The sequence below is a fragment of the Onychomys torridus genome, chromosome X (genome assembly GCF_903995425.1).
Source record: "Onychomys torridus chromosome X, mOncTor1.1, whole genome shotgun sequence".
Taxonomy (NCBI): domain Eukaryota; kingdom Metazoa; phylum Chordata; class Mammalia; order Rodentia; family Cricetidae; genus Onychomys; species Onychomys torridus.
In genome coordinates, this window is record NC_050466.1 from 16881196 (window position 1) to 16900530 (window position 19335).

Genomic DNA, 19335 nt, shown 5'->3' on the forward strand with positions numbered 1-19335 from the left:
TGTTGTTTCCCAGCCTCTAGCCGCCTGGGACCCAGAGGCTTGCTGGGTGAGGGCAAGTGAGACTTCTCTCACCCTCTGGTGGTCCTACAGTCTTTAGGGAGGCAGAGAAGCCTTGGGGCATGGCACTCCCTAGTCTTGGAGACATTTCATCACCCACCTCTGACCCCCTCCCGCCCCATACACTAGAAAAAGAAGCAGCCTCATCTCGCCTCCCGGATGCGGCTGCACCAGCAACATCAGCTGCGGGCGGAGCCCGGGTGCTTGCCACTTCCCCCCTCTTCCCGCGTGACCCTCGCCCCCACCTCCAGCACTCCCTCCCCCTCCAGCAGACACACCCTCCTTCTTAGGCTGGTGGCTCCTCCGGCGGGGGCCCTGGAGCAGAGGGAGCCGCGGCTGAGCTTGCAAAAGAGAGAAAAGGAGGGAAAGAGGGAGGAGCAGCGCGCGGGAGGAGGAGCCGCGGGAGCTGGGCGCGGGGCGGCGAGCTGAGATGTGGCCGGCCGGCCGGCGTGTAAACACAGGCAGCAGCAGCGGCCGCGGCCGCCGGGGCCCGGGGCACTGAGCGCGCCCGCCGAGACCTGCCCGCAGCCGCTGCCATGGCCGAAGTGCGCAAATTCACCAAGCGGTTGAGCAAGCCCGGCACGGCAGCCGAGCTCCGCCAGAGCGTGTCGGAGGCCGTGCGGGGATCCGTGGTGCTGGTGAGTGGCCGAGCGACGGGGAGTCCCGGGGGGGACGCGCTCACGCCGGGAGCGGCGCGGTGGCTTCCCGCGCGCGCGCTGGGGACGGCGGGCCGGATGGACGCCTGGGCGGCAGCCCGGTGCGCTAAGAGCTCGCTCTCTCTCTCTCTCGCTCTCTCTCTCTCTCTTTCTCTGTTCTAGTTTAAGTTTTCGCTCTGGCGACTGGCTGTGCCCGGGGTTGGGAGTCCCAGGCTCCAGGGGACAGCGCTCTGGCTGTCCCACCAGCACGCGCTGAGCTGGAAGCTGGAGGGCAAAGCGGGTCGCGGACAGCTGCGGATGGAGCGCGGGTTCCCACCCTGGGCGGGGGCGGCTGAGAGCTGCAGAGTGTACCTCCCACTCCCCCGGACCCGGCACAAAGAGCTAGGGGCGAAGGCACGAGGAGATCTGGATCCCCTTTGGGAGGGCACCTGGGGCAGCCTAGGCGGAAGGATGCTATGAGCCTCTTGCATAGACACACTTGAGTGTGGATACACATCGAGTATGCACATACTCTCTCTCTCTCTCTCTCTCTCTCTCTCTCACACACACACACACACACACACACACACACACACACACACACACACACACAAAACCCCACCCAAAAAGCCCGGGGCGCCCGAGCTCTGGCTGGCGGTGTGGACAGAGGAAGCACAGCGACTTCCTCCTGCTACTGGGGAGAGGGAGGGCGGTGGTGGGTGTTGAAGGGTACTGCCACTAAGGCAGAGGGAGGGGATTGGAAACAACGGGGTTCTGCGCCTGAGTGGGCTTTGGGTCGGTCGCCTCTGACAGAGGATGGCCCCTGAGACTTGCAAGCTCTTGGAGGCAAGAGGATGGGGTGTGCCTGTGTTAGGATGAAGAGCCTAGAACCAGACGCCTACGGCAGAGGACTGGGGTTGTCTTGGCGGCGGACAGGGCTGGGGGATGGGGATTGGAGAGCAATCTGACCCCCTGGGAACCCTTCCGGTACACCCTCTGCCCTGTTCAGATTGTCTAAATCTGGAGGGAAGCCATAGGTGGTAAAGGACACTTGCTCCTTCACTTTTAAAGACCCCTATTGCCATTTTTTTTTGGGGGGGGGACTGGAGATCAAACCTTAAATAAGCTGCGGGACTGGTTCATTAGCATGCATTTTGTTACTTTGTTTTGCGGGAGATTTGCTGGCTTTTGTCTCATTCCACTCCTATATTATTTTGTGTCATTTGCTGTGTTTAAATCTCACCATTTAAGAGAGGGCTTTTTTGTTAGCACAACTTATCCTGAGAAGGGAACCTCGCAGCTTTCCCTTGTAATTTTTATGTTGATCTTGTAGAATCGGTAATAAAGCCAACATTAAAGCGAGGCAAGGGGCCTGATCCTAACAGTGGGCAAAGTTGACATTAGTGGGAGTTCTGGAGGAGGATCAAAGGTAAAATATGTACCTTTGAGATAAAAATCGGATTTCTAATAGCTGCAACTGTGCAGAGCCAAGTGACTTTAAAGAAATCTCTTCATCGTGGCAGGACCCTTGAAGTTTAATCCTGCTGTTTGGTGAAGCTAAACCCGGACCTTTAATGTTGTTTTAATGGATTTGGCTTATTGTATATTTCACTCGGATTTTGGAGCAAGAACCTGTTGAGGTCAGATCAGACCTCACTTGTCATCACAGCCAGTTAAGAGAGGACCACAAGCTGTGTGCGAGGCATTTATTTATACCAGACTGTCTTCCATGCTTATTAGCAAGCCATCCAGACAGCCCAGCACAAGGATGGCTTTTCCCAAATCGTAAAGAAAGAAAACCTTCCCTGAGCAGTGGTGCATGGCCACCTACCACAGCCTGTGAAGGGAGAGGGAAGATGGACAGATGGTATCAAAAGAATAAATGGGACACAAGCAACCTCTGCTGGGATTTGACCAGCTTCCTGCAACAGTAGAAAGTTAACATTCCTTCCCAGGTTTTAAGCTTTAAAAAGAATTTCAGTTTTGAGAGAGGGTCTCCAACTGTAGCCCAGGCTGGAAGTCTGGCCTTGTACCTGGTGCTGGTTGTCTTGCTTCAGCTTACTGAGTACTGGGATGATGGGCATGTGCCACCAATAATTTCTGTGCTGCACAGGTGCAGTGCTTTTCCTAGCTGTCTGTTATTGACAAAGGAGAGGGAAAACAGTCCATAACAGAGAAAGACTCTTCTTGGAGCTACCAGTGGCCAGAGTTTCCTGGTCAGCTGACGTCATTTTTATGTCAGGGGGTGCAGAGGAGTGCAGTCTATCTGTTTCTGTAGTTTATGAGCTTCCTTAAGATTTGGGGAGTCGGGAGAGCAGTTTCCAGTGATCTAAATCAACATCTAGTGAGCCCTCACTCTGTGCAAGGCACAATGTTAGATGCTTTATAGTTATTTTCATTAGTTCCAGCCTAGGTTTGTGCGTGTGTCTAGGATACTAATCAGTCTTAGGGATTTCCTAGGGTCTTCAATAATGGTCTTTGTCGATTAAGATATAAATCACTTTAAATAGCCTGTGCACCATTAATATGTGAGAGACTTGAAATATGTCTCTCATGTATGCCTTCTCTTCCTGTTTTTGTTTTAGTTTTTTTTTTTTTCTTCTTCTTCATAGAACTGTTAACAAGTGTTAGGAAAGCCATGGGTGACTGGAGAGCAGAACAAGCATGTTGCAGCTGCTGTCAACTTCTGGTTCAGTTGTGTAACCCCAAGTGTTTATTGAGGGACAGCTGAGGTGGGATTTACACTTGCTGCCATAAACCCAAGATAGTACTAGAGTTTCTGCATAAGTTGGATTCATTAGCACAGCAAGCCATGCTTTCCTCCCATGTAATTCTTGATAGACCTGGAAGCCCTACCAAGCTGAACAAATATACACTATTTCCTGTTTAGTTTTTTTTTTCTTTTTTACAATTACACCCTTGTTGGCATTGAGTTTTGCTCACTGTTCAAAAAATGCAGAAGGCTTGGGCCTTGGCTATATATAGCATGTCTTTATTAGTACTTCCATGAATCTATTAACTATATAATGAAACAGGCAGAGAAAGAGAGGCTGTTTCATGGCTGCGTGTTCCTGTGAGTTCAGCATTTTTATGAAGGTCAATTTTAAACCGGGGAAAGGGATAATTATTGAACTGCCATTGGCTAAGATTTCTCAAGAGAGGTTTGGGGAGCGGCAGGTTAACCCACCAGCGAGCAGTGGGGCTAATGGAGAATGTTCACATATATGCATATTTAAAGTGCAGAGTTCTGATCGTCTTTTTGTTATACTTCGGGTTATAGTCCTTGATGCTTGGAGGGGACCAAAGACATTTAAGAAACCTACTGTATCTCTTGGTAGATGTTTAAATAATGCTTGCTACTTATGATCAGCAAAAAGTTGTTAGATATCACCAGTCATAGTCCCTTGAGGCGAGGTAATTTGGGCAGGTCCTTTGGCTGGCAGCAAGGGATTTCACATGAGAGAAGCTCTCCAGAGTTGAGAAAGGCTGACAAGGGTCAACAGCTGTTGACTCCTCCACCCGTCACTCACAACTACCTTTGAGCAGAATGGTTGTCATGCTTGCAAGCACTGAAAAACTCAGCAGCTCCTCTGTTCCCCCTTCCCAGGGGGTTTCTGGAAAGTACTTAATGTATGACAAAACCCACAGCTCGTACCTCATCCTCCTGAATGCTGGGGTTTCATAGGCATTTACCCATATACCTGGCTTCAGTTTTGGCTTCTTGAGCACGCCTTTCCAGTTCAAAGACTTAGTGAAGCTCTTATTGAGCTGAGCGTGAGAAAGATTAGCTATAACCTTGACTCTTGAGCATAAACATCCCTTCTTTTTATTCCTTTTGGTAGTTTCTCTTGGTTAGAAGGCCTCTGAGAGACTCATACCTCTACGGTTTGTCCAAAAGCCCAACTCTGCTAATAAAACCAGTGAGGCTACCTCAGTAAGCCCTCACTGAAACAACAAACAGAATCCCCCCTCCTCTCTGTGGTGCATGTGTATGCAGGTGTCCTCATCTGTGTGCACCCATGCAGAAATCAGAGAACACTGGTGCCCTGTTCTAGCACTTGCCACTTGATTTCCTTGACTCAAGGTCTCTCACTGACTGATGTGCCCTCCTGTTTCGGCACTCTCTCCCCACCCACTGTGCCCACAGCCACACCTGGCTTCTTTTTGTTTTTGTTTTGTTTTTATTTTTCGTTTTTCGAGACAGGGTTTCTCTGTGTAGCTTTGCGCCATTACTGGAACTCACTCGGTAGCCCAGGCTGGCCTTGAACTCACAGAGATCCACCTGGCTCTGCCTCCTGAGTGCTGGGATTGCAGGCGTGCGCCACCACTGTCCCGCCCACACCTGGCTTTTCAATGTGGCCCTCCTGCTTATACAGCAAGCACTGTGATGCTCTTAGCTGGCTTCCCAGTCCTGGTGTTTCTTTTCTAAGTTTGACATTTGAAATCCCTCCTCCAGGTTGAGTCTTTCCCTATCCAGACCATCAGCAATTTCCCTTTAAACTTTTCGTGCTTTATCACTGAAAATGCATAGTCATTAAAGAAAAACGAGAGAAGAAAAAAGATTGAAGCATCACCAGCTCATTGCTCAGAAGGAACTCTGTCTGTTAATAGTCTAGTGTGTGTATTTTGACTTTTGTATATGAATATTTCAATTTTTTGTTGTGTGGTTATGCTGAGCTATCTTCCCCAGTCTTGAAATAACTTCTCTTATTCACATTTACTCATATCAGTCAACATACCCTTAAGCATGTTTAATAAGATTGCCAACAATTCTATTAGGAGTTTTTCATAGATAAATCATCCTTTATTGATTGATTCTTTATACTTTGTAGATTTAAAAATATTTATGTGTGTGTGTGTGTGTGTGTGTGTGTGTGTGTGTGTGTGTGTGTTGTGCATTTGTGTGCATACAGGACATTTGCATCACAGTGCCTGTGTGGGCATCAGAAAACAATTTTCAGGAGTTGGTGCTCTTTTGCTTTGTTAAGGCAGGGCCTCTTTTGTTTCTGCTGAGCTGTACACTCCAGGCTCACTGGCCAGGAGCTTCTAGGCAATTCTCTTGTCTCAGTAGGGGTGCTGGAATGACAGGTGAGGGCCTCTGCACCTGGCTTTGTATGTGTGTCTTCCAGGGATGGAACTCAGGTCAGCAGGCCGCCTCTTGTGAGCACTTTCACCTGCTGAGCTATCTCCCTGGCCCAGTGTTTCTGGTTTTCTGCTGAATGGACATGAGCTGTCTAGTGTCTTAGATACCTTTAGGTTTTTACTGATTTTGTGTTTTGAGATAGTGTCCTTCTGTGTAGCTGAGGCTGGCTTTGAATTTGTAACCCTTGTTTGTGCCTCAGCTACTACGTCTGACACTTTAAATTTAAGTGAGTTAAAATCAGTTCCTAAATTGCCCTGGGCACAGCTTCTTAGTAGCCCACACGTGGCTGGTGGTTACCATAGTAGACAGTGCTAAAATACAGCATTTCTGTCACTATAGTGCGTTACCACTGGGTCAAACAACTTAGAGAGGATAGTTTCAAATTTGCTACATTTTGCCCATAGATTAAATTTCTGGCTATCAAAATGCCTGTTCAAAGCCCACATGAATTTTTAGGATTGAAATTTTCTCTTAGGGATGGAGGTGTAACTCAGTGTGCCAGACCTTGAGTTCCATCTTTAGCACTATAAACAATTCCTGGTAAACAAAACAAAACAAACAAACAAACAAACAGAAAAACACTGTTAAATTATTCTGCAGAAAGTTGTTCCAGTTTACTACACCGGCAGAGTATGAGTATATATTTCTCCTCTCCCATGTTGACACTGCTCAACATTCATCATCTCTGTGATCTGATAAGCTATCGAGTACATCGTTGTTATAATTTGTATTTCTTCAATTACTGTTGAAACTGAATAGTGTTTCCTGTGTTGATGGCCCATTCATATTTCTTCCTTTAAGGACAGGGAACCTTGACACAGACTTTTTCCCTTGTTTTGGACTCTTGAGATAATCATCTCCACCCTTCACAATTTTGTTTGGCTAAGTCAAGGGTGAGGCCACATGTCCATATTCTTTAAAGCCACTCCCAGGTGATTCTGATGTGCACAGAAATGCTGATCTAGGCCACTCATCTGTTCAAGGCAAGAATGGCTCTTAGACACATTTCTGACAAAGGATTGTGTGGATTCTCCTTAACCTACTCTTCTTGTTAAGAGGCTGTGTTGGAAAACTTGAATCGAAATTGGCTCCGCCGAGTTCTCTGCTGTTTGGAGCTACATGGAATGTGTGCTTCCTCTTTGACATGCCCACCCTTGAAACATGTGGAGACAACCACCATGCCATTTAAAAAGTTCACTCTTCCCGAGGTCAGAGAGCCTTCCCCCCCCCCCCCCTTCATTTCACGCATGACTTGGTTTCAAGATTCCTCACATCATGTTTGACTCTGGTCCAAGTGTTCAGTGTCCTATTGAATAGCAGAGGACTGGAGTGAGACCTGTCCCCAAGTCTGTCTTCTGCTGCTACCTGCATTGTGAATGAAGGCAGGTAACCTTGTCTGTGAAATGGGGACAGACATGTGGCCCTCCTTTGTGAGGAGTAAAGAAGTAACAAATGAAAAGGGTTGGTGTATAGGTGGTTCCTAAGAGTTTTAAAATGAAGATCGAGGGAGAGACAATCTTCCTGGAAAGTCAACCTCACCCCAATGGAAGACCACATGGTCAAGGACATTTGGGCAGCACCAGTTGGTCTTAATGGGCTTAAAACAAAAAGGACACAGAGTTGAGTGAGTGGGTAGGGAAGGGAGTGTGGGAGTGTGGATCTGGGAAGAGCTGGGGGAGGGGATGAATGTGATCAAAGCATGTTAATGAAATACTCAAAGAACTAAAAAAAAAAAAAAACAAACCTAAGAAAAACTGAAAAATAAACAAAGAGAATGTTGGGGGAAAACACCTCAGCATCTACCACAGAATGTTCCCTACTCATTCTGGGGATGAGCACTTCACATGGTGCTTGGAAGGCAGGAGGTACACAGTTCACATTTTGTGTGTATTGGGAGAAGGGCCTGGAGGCAGGAAACTGGGGAGAATATATAGTCCTGGAGAGAGTGATAACAAAGGGCTTAACCAACAAAGGCCTTAGCTGAAGTGGTGAGAATGGAGATAAGAGGCAGTTCAGTGATAAAATCTATAGCATTTGGTGATTGTTGGAGGGGGAAGCAGGAGCTAGGGGGAAGAGAAACGAGAGGTGGAGTCAAGCTAAAGTCGAGGTTTCACAGCTTGGGTGAGCAGAAGGAAGGTGACAGGAAGGGAAGAGAAAATGAGCAAGCTCTGTTTGAAAAAAATTGGGAGAGCAAGGCCAGGTTTCGGTGAGAGCATTCTAAGGGGAGGCTGAGCATGTAGGCTTGTGTTTTGGCAGAAGCCCGGGGTTCCTGAGGGCAGAGAGGAAAGTGTTCCAAGTAGAATCAGGAAAGGGAGGAAGAACCAGGAAAGGAGCGGGGCTGCACTGACAGAGATGAGATTGTAGGAGGCTTGCCTCTTTGGGGGTGATTAGGAAGTAGAAGGCGAGGCGGGGAAGACTTCCCATTAGAATGATAGAAGTATACACACACACACACACACACACACACACACACACACACACACACACACATACACGGGTGGGTGTGGTGAGCTCTTGGTGGTGGCTTTAGCAGTTCATGGGGACAAGGAGCTAGCCAGATTCCTCTGGGTGCCCAGAGAGGCTAATGTAATAGTCTCTACCCCTAAGGGACTCCTGATCCAGACCTGAAGATGGGATACATACACAGTAAACACAGATAAGACCCTATGGTATTGCCTTCTAGTTTCAGTTGGTTAATCCTTTTACCCTTGTCCACCCCCCCAACTGACTTGGTGATTTTTTGACATTTGTTAAGACTTTCGTAGTCTCTTCTGGTCGTAACTAGGCCAAACAGGCCATTACTAATGAACACTGTTACTCTCTGTGGCTTTTCCTATGGAGTTCCCCTCCCTCATGCTTTATGGCAATGGTAAGAGTTAGCAGTGACATGTAATGGTGAGAAATTTGTAGTATACATGTATAGCTCATCTTGGCATTCCCTTTCTTGACCTCTGTGAAAGTAGTTGTTACCTCCCAAAATTCCACAATCCTGGCTTTAAATTAATTAATTTAACATATTACAATTTTTATTTCTCTCTCTCTCTCCCCACAAGTAAGGTCTGAGGACATCTTACAGGAGTGGTTTCTCTCCTTCCACCATGTGAGTCTCTGGGATTGAACTCAGGTCATCAGACTTTGGAAGTACGCCTTAGCCTGCTGAGCTACCTTGCTAGCCCACCCTTGCTTGAAGAAGTCCATTGGCATAACTCCTACCCCTCTCAACTCTCCAACTCCTGCCATTTCCCCCCAAATTCATGACCTCCTCTTCTACAAACACACACACACACACACACACACACACACACACACACACACACACAGAGAGAGAGAGAGAGAGAGAGAGAGAGAGAGAGAGAGAGAAATACAACCTACTAAGTCCATTTAATGTTACAACTTAATTCACCTGCTGGATTTTTTTCTCCTGAGATACAGAATCATCGACAAGATGTGTTGAAAAATGCATTCATATTCTCTAAATTTTATTTACCACTGAAACCGGAAACCATAGGAGGGAGAAGGAGCTCAAGAAGTTCCTCCTTTCTTATGGTTTTTGTTTTGTTTTATGATTTATAAATCATAAGGGTACTTTTAGAATAAGTTTCTCCTTGGGATTTAGATCTCATAGTTTCCTATAGATTTGGCCAGGAGGGCGGAAGAATTCCAGCCTAACATCGCTCTGCCATTTGGATCAGCCTGGAGCCAGATGCCTTTTTGATTCTTTGCACAGCCCCAGCCTGGAGGCTTCCTGAGCAGAAAGTAGAGTGGGGCAAAGGGACTGTCTTGCTAAGCTGCTACTCCCTCTAAGCTCCTGTTTGTTAGAGCAAGGGGTAAGAGCCTGAGCTCCGGGAGCACACACCACTCCTGTGTTCAGAGTTCAGCCCAGCTGCTTACTGGCAGGCTGACATCAGGCCAGTGCATGTAGAACACATCTGTCAGAGCATATGATCTGAATGAATGTTGTGCTGGGAAGATAGCTTGGTCAGTAAAATGCTTAGAAGAGGACATGACTTTGAGCTCCCGGAACCCATGGGAGAAAAGCCAGGTGTGGTGGTGCACCCTTGAGGTAGAAGAAACAGGTGGATCCCTGGGCTCACTGAGACACAGAGAGAATATGAATATGAACCTGAGAAACCACATCCTGCTTTTTCTTTGGTCTCCATATGGATGTGCATGCTTACCTCCCTGTATACACCTGTGTACACATATGCACACACACACACACACTCAGATACACACAAAGCATGCCTTGTTGTTTCTCACATCATTTCCAGGCTTTATGTCCTTTTTTGTGGTGTTGGGGATAGAATGGACCTCACAGATGCTAAGCACGTGTGCTGCTTACTGCAGAGCTACACCTGTAGTCCTAATGTCCTGTTCTATTCAGCTTTTCAGGTTTTGTAATAGCAGGCTGGGTTTGTTAAGGGTGGCATATCCAGCTTCCCGGTCAAGTCAGTCTGGAAAACACAGCAGTCGTTCCGGCTACACGTGGTTTCTCTATTGTTCATGCACAACCTTGCACAATCACACCTAAATTTTGCTCTTAATGATTTCCTGTGATTCTTGGCTACTTTATTTTTTATTGCCTCTGGAGTTTATCATCCACAGGAAGTTTTTCCCCCTGCATTCTTGACAGCTTGTGTTGGACTGTGTATGTTTCAAGGTGGTGAAAAGTGTTAGGCTCATCAGGCTGGAGAGATGGCTCAGCAGTTAAGAGCACCCACTGCTCTTCCAGCACCCACTGTTCTTCAGAGGACCTGGGTTCAAATCCCAGTACCCACATGGCGGCTCACAACTCCAATTCCAAGAGATCTGGCACCTTCACACCAATGCTCATAAAATAAAAGTTAAAAAAAGTGTTAGATGATGTTTGGATTCTTCTGTTTCCCCACCATATTGTTTCTCTAATGACTGGCCATATTTGATTGGGGGAGATGTAACTGGAGAATATCTGTATGTGAAGCATTTCGGTGCATTGTGCAAGTTCATTTGTGTGGAATGTTTTTCAGATGATGGCAAGGCCTTGTATTTCCCTGGCCCCATTTTTTAAAAAAATATGTATTTTATTTTAAGTGTGTGTGTAGCTGGAGAGCTTCTCTCTGGGTCCTGCCAAGCCCCCGCAGTCCCACAGCCCACTAAAAAAAAAATAAACACACAGATGCTCATATTATTTAAACTGGCCTAATGGCTCAGACTTCTAGCTAGCTCTTTTTATATCTTAAATTAACCCATTTCTATTAATCTATAAGTTGCCATGTGGCTCGTGGCTTACCGGTATCTTAACATCTTCTCATGGTGGCAGCTGGCAGCGACTCTCTGACTCAGCCTTTCTGTTCCCATAATTTTTGTGGGTATTTTGCATACATGCATATGCATATCCCCTGGAACTGGCGTTACAGATAGTTGTGAGCCTCCATGTGGGTGCTGGGAATTGAACCCAGGTCCCCTAGAAGAGCCACCAGTGCTCTTAACTGCTGAGTCATTGCTCCAGCCCTGTGATAGCCCCAATTTTAAGAAGAGTTAAAAAGGCTGTTATGTCAGTGATGTCAGATGGTTATGGGTCACTGTTCAACACATACCACATTGCCATCACTCCTTTAAATGGAGAAACAGAGGCCTGGTTTCTAGTGAGGCAGGCCATAGGCCAGCTGTCATTTCCAAATGACTGGGCAGGTAATGAACTCCAGGTGTCTCCACTTAAGAGTAGCCATGTGAAGAAGCTACCAGATTCCACAAGCAAGCAGGGCAAAGAAACTTTTCCTGTGTGGCTGAGTGATGGCTTATGGAAAGCCATGTTTCTTTCCAAACAAGCTTGGTTCCTTTAGTGGGAAAGTGGAAGTTAAGGCCAGATTAGTTTTTTAAATTTTGTCAACTGCTTACAGTTCGCTGTTCTTCATTTCTTTACTATTTGAATAAATATACTGAAAAAGAACACTCTAGAACTTTAGCTCTGCAAAAGTACCTGGGATCGTTTTCATGGAACTACTTTTAGGTTACCACTATCCAGAAATAACACCATATATATAATATCTTTCCATACCTTTTATATTAGTTTAGGTTTCTCACTGAAGAAATGGCCAGCTCTATGCCTTACAATGCCTCTTGGCACAGTATTCACGAGTACATGGAACAGTACTGTTGGCACGACCAGTTTATTTTCACAGGCTAACAAGTTCCGAATACTCCAGTACACCAGATGGCTGGCTACCTAGAGACCTGAAGGAAGGAATGCCACCTTCCAAGGTGTCTACCTTACCATCAAGAACCGGCTGACGACCAAGGAGACTAGGCATCAACTGTTGCATAAACTGAATGGAATCGATCTTTAAGATCTCCCAGGGGCCAGTGGCTCTCATTTGTGCCCAGCGGGTGTTTATGACTCACCCTATTACTCCGGAAGCAAAGAATGCTCTCCTCTCAAACTTGCCCCCAGGAGACTTGTTCTGTCACTTCTAGTGACTGACCTGAGTGTTCACAGAGGAAATTGGCCTCTGTCTGTCCCTTCCAAATAGTCGGTCGGAATTCTCACTAGTAGCGCCAAAGTGTCGCCAAGGTGAATTTGATAGTTTGAAGAATTCTTGCTTCAATTTTCTAATGCCACACGAGCTTTCTCCTTGTTTCCCACCCTCCTTCCTTTCTCTACTAGAGCCTAGTACCACTCCACTAGAAGCATCAAGAATTTCTTACAGTCAGTGTCCAGGGCCTTGGTTTCAAGTTGTATAAACTATTGCTTGTGCCCTGTCTATTTGTGTATGTCTACTTATTTGCTTATATTTATTTATTCATCCATTCACTTATTTTGAGACAGGGTCTCATGTAGCTCAGGCTGACCTTCAACTTAAAAGAAAATATTGTTGCCAGGTGTGGTGGCACATGCTTTTAATCTCTTCTGGGCAGCTGGGGTTACAGATCTATGCTGCCAGACCCGGCATCTACTGTGTCTTTAAAATTAACTTCTACTTATTGGATTCTGGTGTTATTTTTTGCCTACCTTGTGTTTTTATGACTGTGTGTGTGTGTGTGTGTGTGTGTGTGTGTGTGTTAGATATGGAACCAACAGATTCCCATACATTGAGCAGGTAATCTACCCTGTATCAAATTTCCAGCTCCTATGTTCCTAACCTGATCCCTTTGTTCACCCATATTTGAGCCCCCCCTTGGTTTCCTGGCAGGTTACCAGCTCCTCTACAAGTGACTTCTTGACATACTGATAGGTCTCCTGAGCAGGGATGCTGTGCCTTTACTATGATTTTACAGCTGCTCAGCCTAAGCTCTGTACAGTGGAACTGGCCAATGCACTGGCGGAGGGAGGGGGCTACTTAGCAAATTCAGAGGAGGCTGAGTGCCCCGGTAGGGAGGCCCAGCAGATGGGCCTTATAGAGTTGGACCAGTGGCACACATGGTGTATCAGTTTCCCATTCCCACTGTAGTATATTGTCACAAAGTTAAGTGTCTTCAAAGTATAGACTTTTTAATTTATTGTTTGTTTTTCTGAGATAGGGTTTCTCTGTGAAACCGCCCTGGGGCTGTCCTGGAACTCACGCTGTAGACCAGTCTGGACCCCATCTCACGGAGATCCTCCTGCTTCTGCCTCCTAAGTGCTGGGATTGAAGGCATATGCCACCACTGACCAACTTACTTATTTTATTGAAAATAATTTTTTTTCATGCAATCTATTCTGATTGAGGTTCCTTTCCCCTAACTCCTCCCAGGCATTCTCACTTTCCCATCCATCCAAAGCCACACCCTTTCTTTCTTTCTCTCATTAGAAAACAAGCATATAATAATAGTAGTAGTAGTAGTAATAATAATAATAATAATAATAATAATAATAATAATAATAATAAACAACAAAGCAGAATAGGACAATACAAACAAACAGGAAAAAAAGAGCCAAAGAAAAAGCACACAGGGCCCTCTGTATACAGGAGACAGTTGTACAGCTGGGTCTGTTTGAGGGGCCCCTGGCAGTGGGATCAGGATCTACCCCTGGTACATAAGCAGGCTTTCTGGAGCCCATTCCCTATGGTGGGACGCCTTGCTCAGCCTTAATGCAGGGGGAGGGGCTTGTTCCTGCCTCAACTGAATGTACCAGGCTTTGTTGACCCCCCCATAGGAGGCTTTACCTTTTTGGAGGGAACGGGGGAGGGTGGGTTGGGGGGAAAGGTTAGGGGGAGCAAGAGGAGGGAAAAGAGGGGGATCTGTGGTTGGTATGTAAAAATGAATAAAAAATTTCTTAATAAAGAAAAAAAGAAAAAGCACATAGATGCAGATACACACACATTCACATACACAGAAAGTCCATAAAAACACAAAACCAGAAACCATAACATGTAAGCGAAAGACCTATAAGGTGAAAAAGAAAGACAATCCCCAAAGTATTATGAGTTCATTTTGTGCTAGGCATCTATTGCTGGACATGAGGCCTGCCCTTAAGTGTGGTATGTGTGCCCAGTGAGACTTGGAGAAAACTCATTTTTTCCTTTGCGAGTAGTTGTCAGTTGGAGCTAGCTTCTGGGTTAGGGCTAGGGGCTTGTGTCCACTCCCCCTCCCTCTCAGTGCTGGGACCCCATCAGGCTTACACCTGTGTAGGCCCTGTGTGGTATTGTGTTCCCCCAAAATATTGTGTGTTCCCCAAAATAAACTTATCTGGGGTCAGAGAACAGACAGCCAGTAGAACATAGCCAGAAATGGTGGCTAGAAAACGTGTCAGAACAAGGCATAGCAGAAGTTGGGCGGAGGTGGTACACACCTTTCATCCCAGCACTTGGGAGGCAGAGCCAGGCAGATCTCTGAGTTCAAGGCCACTTTAGAAACAGCTAGGCATGGTAATCCATGCCTTTAATCCCAGAAATCCAGCCTTTAGCAGATAGCAGAAAGAGAAAGATATATAAGGCCTGAGGACCAGGAACTAAGTTAGTTAAGCATTTGGTTGGTTAGCATTCAGGCTTTGGAGCAGCAGTTCAGCTGAGATTCATGTGGAGGAGGACTCAGAAGCTTCCAGCCTGAGGAAACAGGATCAGCTGAGGAACTAGCAAGGTCAGATAGCTGTGGCTTGTTCTGCTTCTCTGATCTTCCAGCATTCACCCCAATAACTGGCCTCGGGTTTGATTTTATTAACAAGACTCTTTGAGATTCCTGCTACATCCCTGTGCATGCCGACACAGTCTCTGTGAGTTCACAGTTGTGTCACTTGTGTTGTGTTTAGAAGACCTTCATCCTCCCTGTCCTCCATCCCCTCTGGCTGAGCCCTGAGGGGAGGGATTTGTTGGTGACATCCCATTTAGGATGGAGTGTTCCAAGGTCTTTCAGTACATTGTCTGGCTGTGGGACTCTGTATTTGTTGCTACTGTTTCTACTGCAGGGCAGCTTCTGGGATGATGGCTGACTGAGCACGACACTCATCTACGAGTATAGCAGAATATTATGAAGAGTCATTTTATCACTACATTTATTTTATTGCTACATTCCTTTAGCACAGTGGTTCTCAACCTTCCTAATGGTGCAACTCTTTAATACAGTTCCTCATATTGTGGTATCCCCCAACCATAAAATTATTTTTGTTGCTGGGCGGCGGCGGCGGCGGCGGCGGCGGCGGCGGCGGCGGCGCATGCCTTTAATCCCAGCACAGGGGAGGCAGAGGCAGGCGGATCTCTGTGAGTTTGAGACCAGCCTGGTCTACAAAGCGAGTTCCAGGAAAGGCGCAAAGGTACACAGAGAAACCCTGTCTCGAAAAACAAAAACAACAACAACAACAACAAAAAAAACCCAAATAATTATTTTTGAAAAAAACACAGACCTTTTTTATAGGTTTAGAGACCACAAGTCTGACACAGATTTCACTGGGATGAAACCACAATTTGGTAAACCTGCACAGCCTTCAGGAGCTCTAGTGGAGAGTCCCGTATGCTGCCTTCTTTTCCAGTTTCCAGAGGCTTCCTGCATTCTTTGGCATTCATCCTCTGTCTCCATCTTCAGCACAGCAATGGCTGGCCATGTTGTACATCATACACCCTGCATCTGCTTCTGTCTTCATATTCTCTTCCCTGCCTCTGATGAGCCAGCCAGTCTCCCTCTTTCATTTCTAAAACCTGTTGCCTTGTTTTTGTAGTACTCGTCATTGAAAACATGGCCTCTCACATGTCAGGCAACTGCTCTATGACTGTGCTGCTCTCCCAGCCACGTAGAAGAACCTTTGTGATGGCTTTGGTCCCTCCTACCTGGATAACCCAGCGCGGCCTTCCCGGCCTTCCCATCTCAAAATCTTCACCTTTATCATATCTGTAGTTTCCTCTGATGTGTAAAGTCCATAGTCCCTGGTTTGAGGGACCGAGATGTAGCCATGTTTGGGGAGCCATTATTGTGCTTCAACTCCATGAAGTGTTGTTACAGGTTGGTGAGTCCACGGTGGGCTCCTGATGGGTTGGTGAAGTCAGGTAGTTTCCTGACTTTATGATGGAAGAGGAAACAGGAAAGGAATGTGATAGACTAGTTAACAGTGAGCTAGGTGCAGACGCCTTCCCAGCATTCTAGTGCAAGGAGCATGATCCCTTTTGAGAATTGTAGCTGAAAGAAAGTAACACAGGTTTGTCATCTGTGATTTCCATTAGCATATTTTCTGAAATTCTTCACAATTAGTTATTCTTCCTACAGAGGACTCCATTAGTCTGCAGTTCTTATAGAGGGCACTGCTTTCAGACTTGAGGTGTTTCAGGATACAAGTTGGCCAGACTCATGCAGGCACTTAGCCATTTGAGGCCTATGGAATTTTCCACTCTCAGCTAAGGAAAAGAGGAAAGCAGTAGGGTGTGTAGGTGTTGTGGGGCAGGGGTGTAGATATGTGTGCAGGAGACATGTTTAGAAGAGAAAGGGATGGTTTCACATCACAGAGAGTAACTGGCTCACAAGTCCCAAGATGCCTCTCATATGTCCTCTGTAAGAGATACTTCACCTAGGCTGAAGGTCATGTTAGATGGGTAAACACAGGACCCCTTTCAGATAGACTGGAGAAGGCGGAGGAGAAGACCAGGAAATCTGACTTCTTTCTTGACTTCATTTTAACCTAGAGATAAATCGAAACTTCCTCTCTCCACAGAATTCAGCCCCTGCCATTTTAGAGAGCCGTACCACAAAAGCTTCCTGGCTGCTTTTCTTTCAGCCTCCTCATGCTGGCCAGTATAATATCCATGATGGTCTGATGGCACAGAGCCTTGCAGCTCTGAAGAAGCACTCTATCATAGATGTGGGTTGTGTTTGCTATTTTTACAGCGGTTCCAATTGGCCATGGCTGTATTTCTCCCTGGCTCAACCTATCCTTTTACAGGTCCTCGGGTAACTGATCTGGCTGTGCATTGAAAAGCCTTATGAAAAGGTCCAGGAAAATCACAGATTTTGTTTCAAAATCTGGAGCAACAAAATGTCCAGAAACTCTCCTCACTTTCTTCTGGTCCATGTTCTTTTCTTGGGCTCTTCCAGGGGAAAATAATTCCCACTCTTTTTTCTAAGCTAACAGGATAAATCTTCAGGTATTTTCAGTGGGGTTGTATTAAGTGGTCTACTGTTATATTATAAGAGTAATCTACTAATTTTTAAACGTTCAAGTGTATTAACTATAATCCTGCTGGGGACTTCTTTAGAAAGACTTCTAAGATGGTGTTTATTTTAGCTAAGTTATGGGTTCTTTTCTTTCATACTGGCCTTTAATTTCTTGTTAGTTTTCCCTATTGATGGATCTCTGTTGCGGAGTCTCCCCTTTTCTGCTTGCCTTCCATTGAGCTCCATGGATTACAGGTAATGTACACTACATCAATGAATTTCAGTACAGACTTGATGTCTTAGATGCCTAGAACTTCTCGGCCTGTGGTAGGTAGCAGAAGGAAATTGAAAGCAATGTATTGTTGAGGTGTGTGCTAACCAGAGAAGAAGGTACGTTGTGATGTGGTACATAGCTGCACTGGCTGATGGTCGATCCAGATAGTTGCATTCACTTGATGCTAAAGTCCCAAGGGACCTGCTTTTCGAACTGTTGCTAGAGCCATTCAGAAGCAGAGGTTCTAGTTCCGCTGCTTTCTTTATCATGGTTTAAGTCTATTTAGAGCAAATTTGTGGACATGAGAGAAGCCAAGAGGACATAATCTGAGAGAACTAAAGGATTTTTTTTGCATCACAATAGACCAAAAGGCCAGAGATCAAAATATTAACAATATTCAATGAGGGTAGCAGCCTATTTTTAGAGAACCAGACAGGAAGAAATCAAAAGCTAGACCTTGTGCTAGGTAGGAGGAAAGATTGGGGAGTAGACACGTATTCAAGCCTAAAGATGCTGCATGCTGTCAACCAGCATAATTCAAGACCCCAAATCAGTTAACGAGGGGTTTCAAGAGCCCTTGTTCTCCATTGACTATTACAATTGAAAACCAGCTGTTCAGCTCCAATGGAGGTCAGAGTTTACTGACCAGCAGACACCTCCAGGTGCAAGACTTCTTTGGGGAGGCAAGGGTGGAGGGATTCTGGTACAAGGCACGCCCGCCTCTCTTCCTTTATCCTAGCTTTTCTTAGCCTTGCATGGCAACACCTATCCAAAACCTGTATTTCTTGAGGCAGCAAACCCTGCTGGACAGGAACAGCAGCAAATGGAGATTGCACCTCTGAGCCATTGTAACTCTGCCCGAGCGGCCCCCAGCTTCCTCTTACTGTTCTTTCTCTTCTTTTTTTTTTCCTTCGGAGCTGAGGACTGAACCCAGGGGCCTTGTGCTTGCTAGGCAAACGCTCTACAACTGAGCTAAATCCCCAACCCCTATTCTTACTCTTCTAAAGCACTTTCTTCTCTTGTCTAACTCCTACTTAATGCTCACTGCTCCACTGTTCTCGCCTGCCTCATAGTGTCTTGGTACCTGTGTGCACAGCAGGCATCCTACCAGAGTTACATTCTCAGCCCTTTCTCACATGCAGACTCCATTGATGTTCTTGGTATTCACCTCTCCGCGCTGCAAATCTGTGGATCTGGATCCTTTGTGCTCCTCTTCATGGCCTCCCTTCTTCACTTCCCATCATGCTAGCATCATTTCTAGTGTGGGCACATGCCTACTTTCTGTCCTCCTTCCTTTCTTTTTCTCTCTCTCCTTCCCTAATGCTAGGATGACAGGTAGGTACCACCACATCCAGATCCCACATCGTCCCCCCTCCCCCCATCATCTTTTCTCCCTCTCCTTTTTTTTTTTTTCTCTTTGGCTTGACTACAAAGTGTTCACCATGGGGGCAGAGACATTGCTTTGTTTATTTTTTCTTTAACCTTTTTTAAAGCCAAGGGTGGAAAATTCCAAAGGCCTGAGTTAGTAATGGCTAGGTGCCTTCTCTGGAAATCCAGTAGCTGGAGTGCCAAGGAAATGTCATGGGGCTGCACATCTGGAAAAGTCGTTCCCTAAAATGTCCTGGATTTGAATTTAGGTCCACGTGAAAGAAGAGGAAGTTTTTAGCTGTGTAATGATGAAATCAGTAATTACA

General features: G+C 46.1%; 1 protein-coding gene across 3 annotated transcripts in view; it reads left to right on the plus strand.

Annotated features, from left to right (window-relative positions):
• The first annotated feature begins 364 nt into the window (after window positions 1-364).
• The window catches only part of Dock11 (dedicator of cytokinesis 11), a 184956-nt gene continuing 165985 nt past the window's right edge, over window positions 365-19335 (plus strand). For all 3 annotated transcript variants that reach the window (XM_036174944.1, XM_036174943.1, XM_036174945.1), the window contains exon 1: window positions 365-695. In XM_036174944.1, the coding sequence (XP_036030837.1) occupies window positions 594-695 (102 nt within the window). In that variant the 5' untranslated portion in view covers window positions 365-593. The remainder of the gene's footprint in view (window positions 696-19335) is intronic.